This window comes from Gouania willdenowi, chromosome 21 (genome assembly GCF_900634775.1).
Source record: "Gouania willdenowi chromosome 21, fGouWil2.1, whole genome shotgun sequence".
Lineage (NCBI taxonomy): Eukaryota > Metazoa > Chordata > Actinopteri > Blenniiformes > Gobiesocidae > Gouania > Gouania willdenowi.
This window is the reverse complement of record NC_041064.1, coordinates 35713543-35733473: the sequence shown is the minus strand read 5'-3', so window position 1 is coordinate 35733473 and position 19931 is coordinate 35713543. Positions and strand designations below refer to the sequence as shown.

The window sequence follows — 19931 nt, the reverse complement described above, 5'->3', positions numbered from 1 at the left end:
CACACACACACACACACACACACAGAGAGATATTAATCCTCCCCTAGCTCCACAGCATCTGCCCTTCCACTGTTATCCAATTTGTTTTCAACCAAAGCCCCAAAAGGCCACAGTGGGACGAGTGTGTGTGTGTGTGTGTGTGTAGTATTTTTACATCACTCTGATTCACTGGCTGCCTTTGTTTCCTCCCTAATCGATTCCTCATGATTTGGGTGTTGGGTGTGGCTGCTCATGCTCTGATGGAGGCTAAAAACAGAGCTTTGGTTAAACTGAACCAGTTTTCACTCAGAGATGCTTTAAATCCTGCAGCTGTTTAACTTCCTGCAGCGCACGTGAGTGTGTAAGCAACATATTATGGGTTAATAATAGGGATGCACAATATTATTGTATGATATCGGCTTTAAGATGGAAGATATCTGTCATTCGGCAGATATAATTAACCAATAAAATAACAGGTTTTGCTTTCTTGATCAACCCGTAGGCGTCATATATGTACACGCCTCCAGTGCCGTTTAGAGAGAGAGTTACGACATCTCCGTTTTTAACAGCAATGGTGATTCATGGAAGCTCACAATAGTTCCTGGAAGTGAACCGTTGACTATTGCAGCACAACGGAGCTGAAAGACTTCCTAACAAAATTCTAAATGAGCTGTATAAATGAACCCACAAGAAACAAAACATACATTTTTCCGTGCACAATTAAATCAGCTTTAAAAACATATCAAATATCAGTTCTAAGAACACTTGTGGAATTTGGGTTTTTAAATAAACGATGGATGGATAAAGAAATAAATATCATGTCACGGCATGTACATATGTGCTGCCACTCATCATGTTTTACAGAACATAAGTTGAAGACTTTATATATATTGAAGGACAAATAATTACTGATTACATTATTTAGAAATGATCTCTGCAATCAGGTGAGGGAGGGGAAAGATTGGTATTGGTTATCGGCCATGAATCTAATATCGTGCTACCCTATTTGTCTCCCAACATTGCATAGTTTGAATAAACAAAAGGATTCAAGCTTTTCATCTATTTTTAATTCATTTAGGACGGTCACTGTTGTTGGACCATCACCATAGCAACAGCTGAAGGGAAGCAGAGCGGCTGCCACTGCTCAGAGTTTTCAAAGTGTTTTTAACTCCTTTCTGAAGCTCTCGCTTCCATCTGGACCCGATCTGTTCATGTGGATCATCAGCAGTGATAAAAACACTGTAGAACATTGTACCCTAATGTCCACTGTGGGGTCACGTTGGACAAATGGGCAACACATTATTCTGTCATTAATTAGCATTAATAAGATGTCATAAAGGTTGTCATTAAGTCTTGTTTGCTAGATTATGACACCTTTGGAGCTATGTTGGCAATTTTTGGGTTAGGTGGAGGGATCTAGTAGGGTTAGGTAGGGTTAGGGTAACGAAGGGTTAGGGGCTTGGGGTAACAAGGGTAAGGGTAATGAGGGGTTAGGGTAACTAGAGGTTGGGGTAACGAGAGTAAGGGTAACAAAGGTTACTTAATGACACCTTATTCATGCGAATGACGGTCTTCATGTCATAATAATGACAGCATAATGTCAGTAAACTGTTACAAACAAATGTTTGAGGTACTCAATGTTTACATCTTCATCATCTTCCAAACCCAGTGATGACATGAGGTGAGGAACGTGAACGTGTGAGATGTTTCCACCAAACACAGACCTGAGCTCAGTGTCTACATGTCATTATTTATCCTCTCATTGTTTAAGAGATAGTTTTATCAAAGTGGGTGGAGCTAAACAAACAGGTTCCATGTAAACATCCAGATCAATACATTAAGCCAAAAGCCTGCAGGTAGTTTGATTAGAGTACATGTGTCAAACTCAAGGTCCAGGGGCCAAATTCGGCCCTTTAAAGCATCCAATTTGGCCCACAGCAGAAAACTGATTCTGTTGCAAATATCGAGATAATAATCCAAATTCATTGAAACTTCAAAATATCAGCAGGGCTCACATTTTCTCCCATGCTTAGATCACATGAAGGCAGTTATTTTTAATCTCAAATTGTTAAAAGAACTCTAAATTTTTCCTCAATTTCTTCAAATTATTTCACAAATTTCCCCCCAAATAGTATAAAAATTGGCCATGAAATCAAATAATTTAAAAGTGAAGATCCTGCAGGAACTAAAATCTGTCACTTATTGCTCTGATATTATCCGTGCCCTATATATTTTTATTATTTATTATAAATAATGATTAAATTACTAGTTTTTCCACCTAAAATTTGCTCCCCACTTAAGATAAACTGCTCCGTATTTGACCCCTGAACTAAAGTGAGTTTAACACCCCTGGATTAGAGAGTGAAACCTAAACAGAGCCAGTGTGTCCGTATGAATGCAGTGAATGATGTGTATTTAAAATGTGTCAAAGTCTGAAAACATCTACAGCCAAGAAAACAGAATCCACAGACAGAGATATTAATATTAATCCCCCTAAAGTAGGAGAATTATTATAAGAAGTGACTGAATGGCCTTCATTGAAACGACTTTATTATATTGTACATACACGTAGAGCACGCGCTTCTTACCCTCCCATGATGCATTGCTCACTGAAAGTCCTCTGGTAACCTTGTGCTACATCACGTGGTTACTGCTTCGCCATTATTTGTACAACCTTTTGTTTTCTTAGAGATATATTGTAAAGATGGTTCATTTGGAATTAAAAGTAAATATATTCGTACCACTTTGTTGCTGTTCCTCTTTATTGTGTCAGGTCTAAACATGGAGAACCTTCACACTGACCGTACGTGGTGCAACAGTGACACCTACAGCATGGAGAGGCTACTGCAGATCCTCATCTCTATTCTAATTATGTTGTAATTGAGTTCAAATAATTGACTTTGTAATTGTATTTGGCATGAAAATTCAAGATAAACTGTCAATGCCACGGCATGAAATGGAAATGGAAATTTATGTTCTGAGATTCTTATAAAAGCCTAAAAACCAGTTCAAATATTTTGAAGTGAAAATGCAGAAAGGCTTAAAAAAAATGAGAAGAATTTGGAAAAATACCAAAATTGTGGAGGTATAGGCATTAACATGGAAAAATGTTGGACTTTTTTTCTGGACTAAGGCTACATATATGTAAATATAGTGAGGCATAAAAGAGGGGGGACTTTTTAATTTCAAATGCCTCAAAACAAAGGTAAGGCTATAGTAAGACATCAAAAAGGGTAAAAAAAAAAAAAAAACCTCAAACGCCTCAAAAAGGAGATAAGGCTATAATAAGGCATAAAAAAGGGCAAAAAAAATTTAAACGCCCAAAACAAAGGTAGGGCTAGAGTAAGGCTTAAAATAGGGCGAAAAAATTTAACATGCCTCAAAAGAGAGATAAGGCTATAGTAAGGCATAAAAAAGGGCAAAAAAAATTAAATTGCCTCAAAATGGAGATAAGACTATAGTAAGACATAAGAAAAGGCAAAAAAACTTCAAACGTTTCAAAATGGGGGTAAGGTTATAGTAAGGCATTAAAAACGGCGAAAATTTGTCAAAAGCCTCAAAATGGAAGTAAGGCACAAGAAAGGGCAAAAAAAACTTAAAATGCCTCAAAATGGAGATAAGGCTATAGTAAGGCAGCTTAAAAAGCATGAAAATTTAAAACTCCTCAAAACAGAGATAAGGCTTTAGTAAGGCATAAAAAAGGGCAAAAAAAAAAAACTTCAAACGCTTCAAAACGAAGGTAAGGCTTAAGTAAGGCTTAAAAAAGGGCAAAAAAAATTTAAAATGCCTCAAGACGGAGATAAGACTATAGTAGGACATAAGAAAGGGCAAAAAAACTTCAAACGTTTCAAAATGGGGGTAAGGCACAAAATAAGGCAAAAAAAATTTAAAAGCCTCAAAACGGAGATAAGGCTATAGTAAGGCATGAAAAAGGGAGAAAACAAACCTTCAAACTCTTCAAATCAAAGGTAAGGCTATAATAAAGCATAGAAAATGGCGAAAATTTGTCAAAAGCCTCAAAATAGAAGTAAGGCTATAGTAAGGCATAAAAAGGGCATAAAAACTTCAAACGTTTCAAAATGGGGGTACGGCTATAGTAAGGCACAATATAAGCCAAAATTTTTTTTAAATGCCTCAAAATGGAGATAAGGCTATAGTAAGACATGAAAAAGGCCAAAAAAACCTGATGCGCCTCAAAACGGAGGTAAGGCATAAAATAGGTCGAAAAAATTTAAAATGCCTCAAAACAAAGATAAGGCTATAGTAAGGCATAAAAAAGGGCTTAAAAACTTCAAACGTTTCAAAACGGAGATAAGGCTATAGTAAGACATCAAAAAGGGCAAAAAAAATTTTAAACGCCTCAAAACAAAGGTAAGGCTTAAGTAAGGCTTTAAAAAGGGCAATTTTTTTTTAAAACACCTCAAAACGGAGATAAGGCTATAGTAAGGCATAAAAAGTGCGAAAATTTGTCAAAAGCCTCAAAATAGAAGTTAGGCATAAAAAAAGGCAGAAAAAATTAAATTGCCTCAAAATGGAGATAAGGCTATAGTAAGGCATAAAAAAGGGCAAAAAAAACTTCAAATGCTTCAAAACGGGGGTAAGGCTATCGTAAGGCACAAAATAAGGCAAAAAAAATTAAAATGCCTCAAAATGGAGATAAGGCTATAGTAAGACATCAAAAAGGGCAAAAAAAAATTTAAATGCCTCAAAACAAAGGTAAGGCTTAAGTAAGGCTTAAAAAAGGGCAAATTTTTTTTAAAACACCTCAAAACTGAGATAAGGCTATAGTAAGGCATAAAAAAGGGGGAAAAAAAACCTTCAAACTCTTCAAATCAAAGGTAAGGCTATAGTAAGGCATAGAAAATGCCGAAAATTTGTCAAAAGCCTCAAAATAGAAGTAACGCTATAGTAAGGCATAAAAAAGGGCAAAAAAACTTCAAACGCCCAAAACAAAGGTAGGGCATAAAAAAGGTCAAAAAAATTTAAAATGTCTCAAAAGAGAGATAAGGCTATAGTAAGGCATAAAAAAGGGCGAAACGCCTCAAAACGGAGATAAGGCTATCGAAAGACATCAAAAAGGCCAAAAAAAAACCTGAACCGCCTCAAAACGGAGATAAGGCTATAGTAAGGCATAAAAAAGGGGGGAAAAAAACTTCAAACTCCTCAAATCAAAGGTAAGGCTATAATAAGGCATAAAATTGGTCGAATAAATTGAAAATGCCTCAAAACAAAGATAAAGCTATAGTAAGGCATAAAAAAGGGCAAAAAAACTTCAAACGTTTCAAAATGGGGGTAAGGCTATAGTAAGGCACAAAATAAGGCAAATTTTTTTTAAAAGCCTCAAAACGGAGATAAGGCTATAATAAAGCATAAAAAGTGCGAAAATTTGTCAAAAGCCTCAAAATAGAAGTAAGGCTAAAGTAAGGCATAAAAAAGGGCAAAAAAACTTAAAACGCCCAAAACAAAGGTAAGGCTATAGTAAGGCATAAAAAAGGGCGAAAAAAATTTAAAATGCCTCAAAAGAGAGGTAAGGCTATACTGAGGCTTAAGATAGGACGAAAAAAATTTAATTGCTTCAAAATGGAGGTATGGCTATCGTAAGGCATAAAAAAGGGCAAAAAAAACCCTCAAACGCCTCTAAATGGAGATAAGAATACAGTAAGGCATAAAAAGTTCAAAAAAACTTGAAACTTCTCAAAATGGAGATAAGGCTCTAGTAAGTCATTAAAAAAGGGCAAAAAAAAACTTCAAACGCTCAGGCTATAGTAAGGCATAAATAAAGGGCAAAAAAATGTAAAACTCCTTAAAACAAAGGCAAAAAACCGGGCGAATAAAATTCAAATACCTTAAAACTGAGGTAAGGCTATAGTAAGGTATAGAAAATGGCGAAAATTTGTCAAAATCCTCAAAACGGAAGTATGGCTATAATAAGGCATTAAAAAGGGCAAAAAAAACTTAAAACGCTTCAAAACGGAGGTAAGGCTATAGTAAGGCAACAAAAAGGGGGAAACATTTTCAAACACCACAAAACGGTGGTCAGGATTTAGTAAGACATACAATCAAGTTAAGCAGAGCAGAGTCTGGTTAGAACTTGGATGGGAGACCAAAGACAATTCCATGTGCTACACAGTGGTAGACCTGGTTAAGTTTAGATTTTTTTCTGAGATAAAATTCCAAGCGCCTAAATACGGAGTACACTTGTATTGATTTTCCACAACTGAATTATTTTTTATACAATGATACATTGCTCTAAAGGGCTGGATTTGGCCCCCGGGCCTTTGATCTGGACACGTGATTTAAAGACACAGAATAGAAGCTCCATTTATTGGTGGATTTATGGATCATACAAACGACCTGGAACGATAGTCAATAAACTGGTCTAATGTTTGTTTTTACCTGTGTTATTATTATTTATTTTTTTATTAATATACTTGTGAACATTGAAACTCAAAAACCAATCAATGGATTTTGATAACATTTTTTGTAAAAATCCTGATTTTAAAAGGAACAAGTGATTAGATTTTGGGGATGATTTGGATCAATAAACTGACTCAACATGGGATCACCACTCTAAAATAATAAAGAAAAGGTTTGAAACCACTGATTTAAAGTGTGAAAGATCCTGGTACCATGATTAGGATCCTTGATCCAGATCACTGATCAGGATTATTGATCCAGATCACTGATGGATCAGAGTTAAAGATGGGAGGCGGCTCCTGATTGAAAGCTGATTGGTTTTGTTTTTCAGCCAATAGCAGGAGGGAGGGAAACAAAACATAACGACTTATTCAGAGTCAGAAGATGAGGGAAATGAGTGAAAGAAAACAGAGTAAAGTGTGAACACAGTTGAATGTGATTTCACAATAAGGAGCTATAGGCTACATATCAAACCTAGTAAATAATGAATACATGATATAATTCATGTTTCTTAAACAGTAATTGTGTTACATGATAATATGTAGCCACATGGACCTGATGGAGAAGGTTCTGAACATGAAATCCCATCAGTCACAGATTCGTCCTCAGACTGCAGAGCAGAGGATGAGCTGCTGTTTATAGAACGTCCAGAAAACGTCACAGAAACTCCATGAAGCATCACTTTGGTTTATATCTGCGTCCTCTGCTGTTTCTGAATTAGTCAGAAGGATGGTGATGATGAAGATGATGATGATGACTTTCTTCGAGAATGTTCAGAGCTTTTAAACAGTAGCTGTTGTGTTATTTCATTTCATAACCAACACTGAGTTTATTGTGTCCTCACACCACAGATCCTCTGATGGATGAGGATGTAAATACAGTTTATTCATCCGTTCATCTGAGGGGTGTTCCATAAAGGAGGGTTAACGAACTCTGAGTCTATCCATAAACTCTGGGTCAACATACCCCGTGATGGAAAACTCTATGTATCTGATTCCATTACAGCTGGTATGAAGTGGGTTAATCAACCCTGAGTATGTAAACCTTGGGTTACTGACGTGCACGCACACGATAAAAAGCCATCATCAATGGATCAGAGATTTACTCGAGCTGCCATGGCAACCACCTGAAAGAGAGTGATTTATTCACCCTAATGGGTGAAATAAGCCAGTGTTTGAGGAATATGATCCTGTTCTAAAGGTGCGTTCAGTCTTCAGTGACAATAGTAGTTTAAATCACCTGTAATTAGTCACACTTTTTGGTCGCTTCATCACTTTATAGCTCCAGTGCTTAACGAGCGGTGAATAATATGAATAAAATGTGTCTGAGGAGGCGTGGCAGCAGCATAGGATGTCTGCATTGAGAGTCCTCCTGTTACACTGGATATAAAGACAGTAAATGCCGCTTGATATCGAATCAATTATATAGATTTTTAATGATGATTAATAATGTCATCTCAACGTCCTAAAAAATGTCATAAAAAAACACTGAAGCGGGACGCGAACCCGTGACCCATCACTTCTAAGAGCAGCGTCACAATTCACTGCCTTCAAAGATGTGTGATCTACAGATTTAACTGTATAACAATATAAAACAACAATCAAGCCTTAAAAGTGGATTCATTAAAATGATCATCTCCTCATTTGAATTATCCACAGGTTTGTATTCAGTGAACTTTACTACAGACGTCAGTAGATGTTTTAATGCAGATCAACCTTTGTCTTTAACTTAATGATCTGTATCCACAATGTTAGAAAGAAAACTACCATTTGCATAAAAAAAAAAAAAAAAAAAATATAAAGCAACACAACATTAGTAATGATGTGAACACGTCTGTGGTGTGTGATGTTACTAATGTGTTTCAGAGAAAAGTGTTAAGGTTTATTAAAGGGTTCAGAAACGGTGTTCAGGTGGGCGGAGCCAGGTAGAAACCCAGGATTTCTTTGATGAAACCTGTCAGCGACCAGGTTTAGTTCACGGACAATGTTGCCATGGTAACATACTCAGAGAAGAACATACCTCACGTTTAGGAATGAGATACTCAGAGTCTCCCTCTTTTAATCCTGAACCTACTCAGAGTTTGAACATAACCTGTTTTATGGAACAAATGTCATCTTTACAAAGTGAAACACTGACACCCTGTGGGCTCTTGATGTAACAACACCTTATAAAGACCATGGCGGTGTCTGATTATTCCCTCCTATCTCCTTTCCTATCCACTTTCCTTTAATCCCTTAAGTGTTTCAGTGGCGGTCATGATAAGGAGTGTTCCAATTCTCTAAAAGCTTAGGAAAGGAGGCTCAATGCTTCCTTTGTTTCCTCCTTTAGCCTAGGAAACACTGATACATCCTTTACCAAAGGAGACCAGATAGTGGTGACCCACAATTCTTTGCGGTGACATCATTTAAAGGGACCCGCTCATCAGACTGTTCCCGAAAACTCACAAAGACTGAAAGGGGATGGAGATCATGTAAGTTACCAATGCAATAAAATGCTTTGAACAACTTTAAATACATGATCTAAAACCAATTTATTATGATATGCAGACATATTATCAGATTATAACTGACATAAAACAGACACTCTGTGGTTCTAGAAAAAGGATCAGAGACATTTTTATCCACATGATGTTTTATTCAACATAATTCACATTAGTGAGTGGAAGGTGAGTGTGAACAACCATTCTCAATGTGCCGTACTTTTAGTTTCACTTTTGTTCCTTGTATTTAAACCTTCAGATATTTGAGATTATATCCGTGGTTAGAGGCACAGGGGAAAGTGTATTAAATGTGCTTTTAGTCCATTTTTTGAAATGTGTATTTTTTTCACCCCGGCAGACGTCACTAACCTTTACCGCCATCAGATTATTGCGTCACCTAGTGGAAGTGTGTCTGATTGTTAAAACAAAGTGATGTCCTTCACTAACTCCTTTAGGAAGTCTCCTAACACATTTCCTCAACCCTGTGACGTCATCCACGGGGTTAAGGAAAAGTGGATAGGAAAGGAGATATAGGGACTATTCAGACGCAGATGAATAGCACAGAAGTGAATGGTTATAGTAGCAGGGTCACATGATCAACATTCATGTCAGTAGAGGTGAAAGTAATGGATTACAAGTACTCACATTACTGTAATTGAGTTGCTTTTATGGGTACTTGTACTTTTTTGAGTATATTTCTAAATCAGTAATTTTACTCGTATTTAAGTACGTTTCAAAAGAAGTAATTTGTTACATTTCTACAACCAACCATTACTGAGTAAATTGTTTTTTTTGTGATTATTTTTCATTTCAGTTTCATGGTCTCTATATAAACTGCTGACCTCAGGTACGTGGCACTGTTTTAGATTTTTTTTTATTATTGAATCAATTGGTGTTATTTTATTTAAAAAATGAATTGTACACTTTGACAAATGTTTTATTTTATACACGTCTTTGTGGAAAATAAACAAAGTTCCAATTGAGCAAGATTTGGTGTCTTCCTTTTTAAGTTTATTCATGAGACGTTTACTGTATGCAACTTCTTCAGATAAAGAAAAGTAATAAAGCACAGATTTAGTCTCAGAGTTGTATAATCTTACGGAGGACAGTAGTGTATAGAAGAGTGATGTACGTGTGTTTGCTGCTGAGCTACTTGCTGTTGGTATGGCAGTGGAAAGGATTGAACAGACTGGCTGTTATTTGCAGTCATTCTGCGGCAGCATTGACGAGTGTAGGAAAAGGTGAAGCAAAATCTCACAAATTTAGTTTTTAAAATATTGAACTCTAATGAAAGAGTGAAAAGCGTGTGTGAGCTTGCGTTCCTTTGGGTTCCTGCACATGTGGGTATGGTTGGAAATGAAAGGTCCGACAGACTAGCACAGGAAGCAATCAAAACACAAGTCAAGATGTCAAAAACAGAGGGCAAAAGTCTGGTGCGAAGCAAAGTAATCAAGATATGGCAACAAACTGGGACTTTGAGGTAAAAGGAAGTAATTTTGAACAGGTAGTGCTGTGAAATTTGTATTTATTTTTTGACAAAAAACCTATCAGCCTTTAGGCCTATTAAAAATACATTTTAAAAACAAATAAATGGATTGAGATTCACTACTGTATTGTCATATACACTTCAGTGCACACGGCCAGAGTCTGTAATGCACAGAAAACATCATCATCAGAGGTGGGGACGCAGCGTCTGTCTGCAAAGACTTCCTGGTGATAGATAGATGAGACAGCCTTGGATAGCTGGCTTTGGGAGCCAAAAGAAGATAAGTAATGTGTTTTTGATTTACGCTAGCTCAATTTCAATAGCCTCGTGTCCTGGTTCTCTCTGCATTAATCCAATAAAGTGGCCTTAATTTACAAGCCGGAGACTCAGCTTCTCCAAATTTGTTTCAATACCACGTAAACAATCCAGAAGCAGCTCCTGCTTGCTTTTGAGTTCATTCATCACATAATCCTGAGTGCTGAGAGTCCTGCCCCATCCTTCAGAAATGACTAGCAGCCTTCTCAAAACAGTAACACGTAATACGAACTTTGCGATAGGTCAGAAAGCTGCCAGCTCCAATCAGCAGCATGCCTGCCATCATAATTCCAATCATGTGATGTCTTCTATGGAACGTATCGACAGACACACAAGTCACCACATGTTCCAAGGGTCCAGTGTATATCCAGCCGCAAACGTCCTGCTTGGACACGCGGGCTCACCACTGCCTGATCTTTGCGTCAATAAAATTTGATCGATTGCATTGAGAGACAAACTGATCAATTCCAGAATTTAAGTTTTGGATGAGATGCAAAGAGAGGCTCCTATTAGATTCACAAGACCAGACAAAACAAAAGCAGCAGCAAAGACAGATACAGGTGGGATGAGAGGGAGCAAAGAAAAATGCTGCCGCCTTCATCGAGTAGCAGAAGAGAATTCAGTTAACGTCCAAAACACATGTAATAACCTCCCTCTATTCTCTAATGTACTGTATGCATGTGTATATATATATAACCTCACCCTCTAATAGCACAATACCATTATTATCTCACGCACACACACAAATATACTGTAGGTGGTCTTTGGCCTATGGTCTTTTTTTTCTAATTGTCTCTAGAAAGGAAAAGTAGGAAATAAGACAAATATTGATTAATCAGCAGTGCACAAAATATAATTTTTGTGCAGTACTTCATGTTGTATTATAAAACATGCCAGTTAAAAAAATTAAAAATATTTTTTTCATCTATCTCTCGCCACTAGGAAGCGCTACAGCACCGCCACCTCCCATGGCCCTGAAAGGAAGAGATTTATATACAATACAAAATAGAGTAAAATCCTTACGAAACAGAGGAAATAATAGAAAAGAGCAAGTTGTAACAGCCAGATGAAGGATTGGGCATAGCAACCTAAATAACACATTGCGTATTATAGGAAAACAGGATTGTGTGATTATTGCCAGGAACCAGAAACAACAGAGCATGACCGTGTATCGTGTAATACATACAGTCAGGAAAGGCAGGTTCTGTTTGGAGAGGGTAGAATGAACAGAGACGAGTGTTCTTATTATACAGAAGACGTGAAAGTCAGAGAGGAGTTGATGACTTTCTTAACTGGGACTGGACTGGTCAATGGAGTGTAGGGGTGGACTGGTCATAAGGTGGCCATAAATGGCCCAAAATTAGAAAAAAAAAAATAGCAAAAAAGAGTGAAAAGTAATTAAAACGGGCCAAAAGCAGTCAAGAGTGGCCAAAAAATGTACAAATAAAAAGGAACCATGTAATGGGTAGCTTAAATTAGGTGGTCAACAATAATGAAAAAGGGCAAAAATGTGGAACAAATACAGGCAAAAAAAGGAAAAAAGTGGTATTTATTGGGCCAAAGGTAGTTTATTAGGATGAAAAATGGACAAAAAAATACGGAAAAAAGGAATTTTTTGGCAAACAGTAGCTAATGTCTGAAAAAACCTTTACTGAGATAAATGAATGTTTAAACTGACAGCAGTTACGGAGTGTTTTGTTTCTCAGAGTGTTCTGTTTGATTGTCTAAGCTAAGCTAGGCTAAACTAAGCTAGGCTTTTTGTGAGTGCTGTGACAGAATGATAAGGGAAACAAACAGAGTGAGTTCACAGATTTTATTGAAATGGCAGGATTCAGTCAACAGTAGAAAAGGCCTCATTCTTCACTTTACCAACGATCTTCAGTGTGTGGACACACACACACACACACACACACACACACACACACACACACACACACACACACACACACACACACTCAGATGGATTTAAGGCACTTCCAGAGGTCAGATGAAAAACAGCCAATCAGAAGCCGTACTTTTCCTTCAGCTCCTCCACCAGAGCCACGTACTCCGTCATGGCGTCCTCTTTGCTCTTTCCTGAAAGAAAAGAAAGAAAAACACACTCCATCATGTTGATCTGAATCAGTAGCGTTACGTGTACACCTGGGGGTACGCAATGGCACTACAGTGGGTAATTGAATCTTAATATTCCACTTATTTACAAAATGAGATTATTTAAAATGTGAGTCACTCATTTATTCCATCATTATGATCTAAAGTTATATTTTCACAGAATTCTGAACAAAATGTTCTCAAAGAAACTAAATTTATAGTTGACTTTATATTTTTGCCCTCCCGTAGGCCCACCACCCGCAGGAGGGATCATATGAGGCCGGTGCAATGTGGATCGGGCAGTCATCCAGGGCGGGGGCCTTGGCGATCTGATCCCCGGCTACAGAAGCTAGCATTAGGGACGTGGAATGTCACCTCTCTGGCGGGGAAGGAGCCTGAGCTTGTGTGCGAGAAGAAGCCAATGAATTTAAATTCTAGTTCTATAGTAAACAATGCAAAACTGCATAATAGTTCTTTATCTTTTTAAAAGTGCAACTGAAAATGTATTTTGTGCCTTAACAATTGGAATTAAAAAAAAAAAAAACAGTAATTTCACTGTATTTACGTCAGATATTTGTTTGGACCAGCAGAGGGCGCTGGTAACCCAGTGGTCAGTTGGCATGCAGATATTTTGCAGTGAAAAAGAGATGCTATGCTAGCAGACAGAGCTAATAGAAAAATGTGACTTTTACAAACATTCATGTAATACTACAGATATTCTTTTGGTGCTAAAGGGGTAAGGAATCATTTATGAACATGTTTAAGAGTAGAAGGAGGCCAGAAAGAAAGTAGTAGCAGATTCCGCCCGCCGCCAACACTTCTGGTTAAAAAAAGTACTGCGATTCAATTTTCACAGTATCGACGTGAATCGTGATACCTATGAATCGGTTTTTAACTGCCTTACGATTAATCATTACATCACCAACATCAATCAATATGGTTGATACTGTGAGAGTCATGAATGTGCACCCCAAATTAGAAAATATTTGGATGAAAGATTTTCCAGATCCACTAACGCTAAAACTGAAAGTTTGACCAGATGGTGGCGTGCAGGAAAGATCAAAGGTCATATCATCACCACAACCAATAGGGTTGTTAGGATTTTACTGCAGTTGTTCTCAGTAGATCATTTTTCATTACAAACACTGATGTTAGAAGTGGAAAAAGTCCATCTCAGGTGAACTTGTTGGTTTTAAAATCATATTAAATATCAGGTAAGAAGAGGTAAACACAGGAACGTGAATCTACTTTTCTAAGTCTACGCACCTTTCTGCTTCTCCCAGGCATCCCATTTAGCTTTCCCAGTGAAATCCAGCATTCCTGGACGAGCTTTGGAGAGAAGAAAAGACCAGAAGATGAATAAAAGACTTCTTCCTGACCAGAGGTCAAAGGTCACAGTTGTTCACCTGTGTTGACGTCTCCCACTGAGGACTGTTTGAACAGAGCGTAGACACGTAACATCTCCTCATCCACTGGTTTGGCCTTTAGCTGCTTCACCTCTGATGCTGCAGCATCAAACTTAGCCTACACAACACAAAACAACACAACACAACTTTATGATCACGTGGTAAAAAAGAAAGTTTCAGATAACCTGGATTACATTTTGGCATCCAGAAGATGATTTAAGAAGAAATTTAGAAGAAAAAGGAGATGTTTTAGATAAGGCTGCATAATTAATCCAATTTTAACAACTCATTGGCTGCCAGCCATTTTCAGAACAGATCCCCCCCCCTCATTGCCCGCAATTTTAGAGTATTTTCACTGATCTTTTAAGACCCACAGAATATTTGGTACTTTGACTATGTAAAATCTGAAACCAGATTCTGAAAGAATAGACTCTTTTTTTTTTTGTAGTTGGTTTCATTTTTCCGTAATCAACTGTTCACAAAAACATCAGTTTCTGACCAAAAAGCTGAGAAAAAAGTATTTTTGTGAAAAAAAGCAACAACAACAAAAACCTGTAAAGCAGAACAGGGACTTTGAGGCTAATGTTGTGTTTTGCTTTTGTGACATCTCAAACATCTGAACACTGGTTTCTTTCTATAAAACATCATCAACAACAACAACAAAAACACTGAGACTGGGCTTTTGATGGCAAAATTCTTATTGTTTTACAAATATAAAACAATATACTGTGGCGGTCCACTAGGGGCACTCATCGCCAGATTGGCCAGGGTATGTGTCACGGTGGGATTGGTTGCACAATCAGGAAGTCTTGTATATATGGTGGTGTTGTCTTGTAGTGAAGTCCTACAATAAACCGCTGGCATCTACTCCGTTCTCTCCGCGCCTCTGTCTTGCCTTGCCTTCCACATTGGTGACCTCGACGTGATTTTCTTTTTCCGCTCTCGACCATGTCGCTTGCCGCTGGCGATGCCGTTCCGCTTGCGCCGGTTGTTGCTCCTGCGGTCTATGCGGCTACTGTTAAGCTTCCGGAGTTTTGGCAGCACGACCCCGAGCCCTGGTTTCAGCATATCGAGGCTCAGTTTCGGCTTCGTGGGATTACTGTGGATGACACCCGCTACTACCATGTTGTCGCTGCTCTGGATGCTCAGACTACGCGTCGGGCGATGTGCGTGTTGCGGGAACCCCCGGCGGACGGTAAATATGCCGCTATTAAGGCTTTGCTTTTAAGGCTGTATCAGCTGTCGGATGCCGAGCGGGCCGACCGGCTCCTGTCCCTCAACGGTTTGGGGGATGGTAAGCCGACGGAGCTGATGGAGAACATGCTGGCGTTGCTCGGTTCGGGGGATGCTTCCTTTTTGTTTGTGCAGCTTTTCCTCCGTCAGCTGCCGCCTCCTGTACGTACTGCGCTGGCGAGCTCGCCGCTGGTTGCTACCAAGGACTACAGGGGTTTGGCGGAGGAGGCGGACCGGATTCTGCTGGCTAACCGGCCGTGCGGCGTGCATGCCCTGCTTCCTGAGCCTTCCTGGTCGGCGCCGGACGAGGTGGGCGCTGTGGCCGCGGTGACGGACCGTCGCCGGCGGGAGGACGCGCTTTGTTTTTACCATCGGCGGTTCGGTGCTAAGGCTAAGCGCTGCGTGCCGCCGTGTGCTTTTCTGGCTCAGGGAAACGCCAGGGCCATCCAATGTGGAAGGCAAGGCAAGACAGAGGCGCGGAGAGAACGGAGTAGATGCCAGCGGTTTATTGTAGGACTTCACTACAAGACAACACCACCATATATACAAGACTTCCTGATTGTGCAACCAATCCCACCGTGACACATACCCTGGCCAATCTGGCGATGAGTGCCCCTAGTGGACCGCCACAATACCTCTGTGTGCTACAGAGAATGTAGTTGAAAATAGGAGTTGAATGAGAGCCTGTAGAACAAGAATGTGTTGGAGTTTGCTGAAAACTATTTGATTTTCAATGAATTTTTAGGACAATAAGCCTGTACAGTGCTGTTGGTGTGATTTGAGGTGTACTTGAACGCACCGTGAAGCTGTCACCATGTCACGGTCTGAGTTCACATCAGTCTGTGATCGGTTATGAGCAGTCGCACTACCAGAAAATGAATATTGAGAGTGAGGAGTCACGTGGTGAGTTGGGTTGTTTTGGGGGGGGTCTGAGCCCGTCAGTCATGATGGTGGTAGACGCCCCCAGAATTTCACGCATTCGCCAGTGCTTTACTTTTTGCGCATTTACGTAGAGGAATACGACAAGGAAAAAGAAGAAAAGCAATGCAAAAAGAGAAGGCGAAAGAAAAGTGACCTCACCGGGACAAACTGATACCAAGAGCAAAAAAGATGTATTTGGAGAAGCTAGTGGACATTTGCATCATCGACCCGTACGAGCTATCTGCAGCGGAATGGCACAGAGACCTGGACCTTTTACCTCCGTGCACATACATGGACATCGTAAATTACCTAGTTTTTGGTGTACGTTCCTACACAATGCAGGAGTTCAAAAGCCACAAGTCTCTGGAAAGTTACGAGACTTTCTGCTGCGGCTGGGTCCAGGACTTGGTAACCTAAAAAACTGTATCCCGTTGTTCCTCCGTCTTCCATGGCTATCGTGGGAGGTATTGGAGCAGTTCTTAACGCAGCAGTGACTTCCAGGCATGGTCAAACAGTGCGGAATAGCAAGTACCTCCGCTACTACTACTACTAAAAACACATGTAAACAATCTGTTTTGCCGCGGGACTTATGCCAACATGACAGCGGGGAGGATCGGGGGGAGGGGCTCTAGGCCGTGACGACAACGCCTCATTCTCAATATGCTACGTCCTCTTAGCTTATTTCTACTTCCGCCGTGCTGAGATAAAAAATGTATTTCAAAGCTAATATTATTAGAAGAGTGCTGAATGACTCCTTTTCTTGTACAGAAATGTACAACTGCTCAATATACGAGGCAGGAGACGTTCCAACGCCACAAAGAAATGATAGACAAGTTAATCTTCTTCATGTGAAGGGCACGACATCACCAGACACCGACAAGAAGGAGCTCCATACGAAAATAAATAATTTATTTTCCAAAAAAAACATGATTATAATATACATTGCAGTAAAAAACAGTTAACCTAATGTAACTTTATTTTTAAAAATCAGTATAACCCAGTACGGGTACATCTCAGTACGTAGCAGTCACAGAACTGAGATGTACCACTGATTATCTCAGGTTCCTAGTTTAGTTAACTAGCTCGTGGCTTTTTTTTATTTTTTTTATCTCATCCATGTCTCTTACCGGGCTCCGTAAAATCCAATCTTTGTTTTGAGTTTTTTTCTTTTTCTTTTTTTTTTAAAATCGGGATTCGAATCGAATCATTGGTTGAGTGTATCCTTACAGCCCTATTACACATATATGATATGATACACACATGACGTGGTAACCTCAGCTCTACAGCAGGCCTTAAGGGCAGGAACTGATGCACTTTGGAGTTTGATCTCAGCCATAGACATAGTACACATAGACATAGTACACACAGACATAATACAGTGTTCTTTATCTGCAACGTGTGTGCGCGTGCATGAGAGTCAGGTGTTTAGGTGGATATTCCTTTAACTCTTTGTTCCTGTGTTCAAATATAAGAAGTTTTGATGTTAGCTGATTATAAAGAACTAAAATATTAAAGAACGGATTCATTCTATTGTAAACTAATGGTCATTTTAGCAACAAATCCAACATATTTTTTTAACATATTCTCTATTAGAAACAAATAGCTCAGATAAAGGACTTCAGAGCTGAACCTCTGAATGACTCAGTTCATTGCTGCTAGTGCTGCTAGTGCTACTAGTGCTGCTAACGTGTTTCCTAATGAACAGAGCCGCACATAACGGACTCTGTTGCCCAGAAGTCGCGGACTAACGGCGGGTTTCCGGGTCGCGGTGCTCCGTACCCACCTGGAGGTCAGCCATGGTCGACACGGTGCGTTCAGGGACAGAGAACCGACACAGAGCAGTCAGTGAGCGGTCAGTGAGCAGCAGTCAGCGGTCAAGCCCAGCAGCTCCACCCGATCTATAGCAGCCATAGAGCACCAGCTGCAGCACACTATAGATGCTGCATTGACCGTAGAGGGGGCTCGCATAAAGAGCCGCCATCTTGGGACAGGACGACTCTTTAGTGCAGTCAAAGATAACGCACAAAAACTGACTAAATAGAACAAATAAATGAAAACAAAACACTCAAAAATACACTAAATTACTCTAGAAACACACATGCGACTCAGTGCAGCAATCAAAGATTACAACTCCTATAAACTATACACAATTACAGGAAAATACACAAAAGGTCAACAAAAATATACAAAATTACTCCTAAAACACTCAAAAGAATACAAAAATACACTAAATGATCCAAAAAATAAAAAAAAATGTGGAAAAAAACACAAAATGAGAAAAATATATACAAAAATGACTAAAAATACCTAAAACAACGAGACAACAGAGAAAATATACAAAATGGCACCAAAGACAACAAAAAGTTGACAAAATGACTCCTAAGACACTCAAAAGACGCAGAGACACAACAATCCGTAAATCTGAAAGGATTTAAGGAGAAAACACGGAGGATATTTCTACACGCATACAGGTCTCAAGTCAACTCTTCATCGAACTCTACAGCGACGACATGGAACTCATCAACTGGTCACTGAGCGCCATCGACAAAATCTTCACGACGAGGCAATTACTACAGCACGAACCAGCGTGTCCAAAGGACACATACCCAAGTGGATATGTCATGGATGCATGAGGGAGAAGCCAGATGCTCTGTCTCTCCCTGCTGACAGTGGAAGATGTGGAGGACATCTATCTGCTAGGGGTCATGATCTTTGGCCTGCTAATGATGGGGGTATGTGTATGTGCATGTGTCGTTCTGATGCATCGTAAGCTGAGGCGACTTTCCGAGGATATGAAGGTTCTCCGAAAGAAGAAGAACTTTTCGTTTGGAGAGTTGGAGGAACGTAGACAACGACTGGAAAAGAAAGCTCGAGGAGATACGGAAAAAAAGGACAGTGAAGAGGAGTAACAACAGGAACAATGACTGCAGACGAGAACACGTCACATAAAAAAGGAAAAAAAAAAAAGAAAAAAAAAAAGAGACGTTAATGAAAAGATGAAATTATGGTATGAAGAAAATAAGAATGTTTGACCAGGGAAGAAACGAGGTTTGATGTAAAATTATCTGTGTTCAAATCAGGGGACGGATCTGGATAAGCAAAATGCTTTTTTCCGTCGCCCTTTCCGGCATGCAAAAGGACAAAAAAAACAAACAAAAAAAAAAACCAACGATGTGATTTTGCTCTGAATGTCAAAGTGAATTTCTGTGATTGCAACCATGTCGGAAATGAACTGAAAAATAAAAAAAATAAAAGAATACAAAAATATACTAAATGGTTGAAAATAAAAACAAATGAATGAAAAACACACAAAATGAAACATGTATACAAAAATTACTCTATATACACACACAAAATGAGACAAAAACACACAAAATGAAACATGTATACAAAAATTACTCTATATACACACACAAAATGAGACAAAAATACACAAAATGACAACAAATACACTGAAATACTGTAAAAACACAAAAATATACTGAATGACCAAGTTAACACACAAAAATGACTCCCCAAAACATCAAAAATAACAGGAAAATGCACAAAAGGACAACAAAAAGACTCCAAAAACACACGCAACAGCAACAAAATACATAAATGA

General features: G+C 39.0%; 1 protein-coding gene across 2 annotated transcripts; it reads right to left on the bottom strand.

The window, feature by feature from the left end:
• dbi (diazepam binding inhibitor (GABA receptor modulator, acyl-CoA binding protein)) lies at window positions 1-18248 on the bottom strand. Of its 2 annotated transcripts, XR_003672634.1 has the most exons (5): window positions 18111-18248; window positions 14174-14291; window positions 14034-14096; window positions 12567-12752; window positions 1-24 (listed from the first exon to the last, which is right to left on the bottom strand). XR_003672634.1 is itself a non-coding variant. In XM_028435573.1 (4 exons), exons 1-4 carry the CDS (start codon window positions 18123-18125, stop codon window positions 12679-12681), a joined length of 270 nt encoding a protein of 89 aa, XP_028291374.1. In that variant the 5' UTR covers window positions 18126-18248; the 3' UTR covers window positions 12476-12678. The 2 variants fall into 2 exon arrangements, 1 of the variants encoding a protein (XP_028291374.1); XM_028435573.1 differs by lacking the exon at window positions 1-24 and having other exon boundaries at window positions 12476-12752.
• Window positions 18249-19931: the final 1683 nt, after the last annotated feature.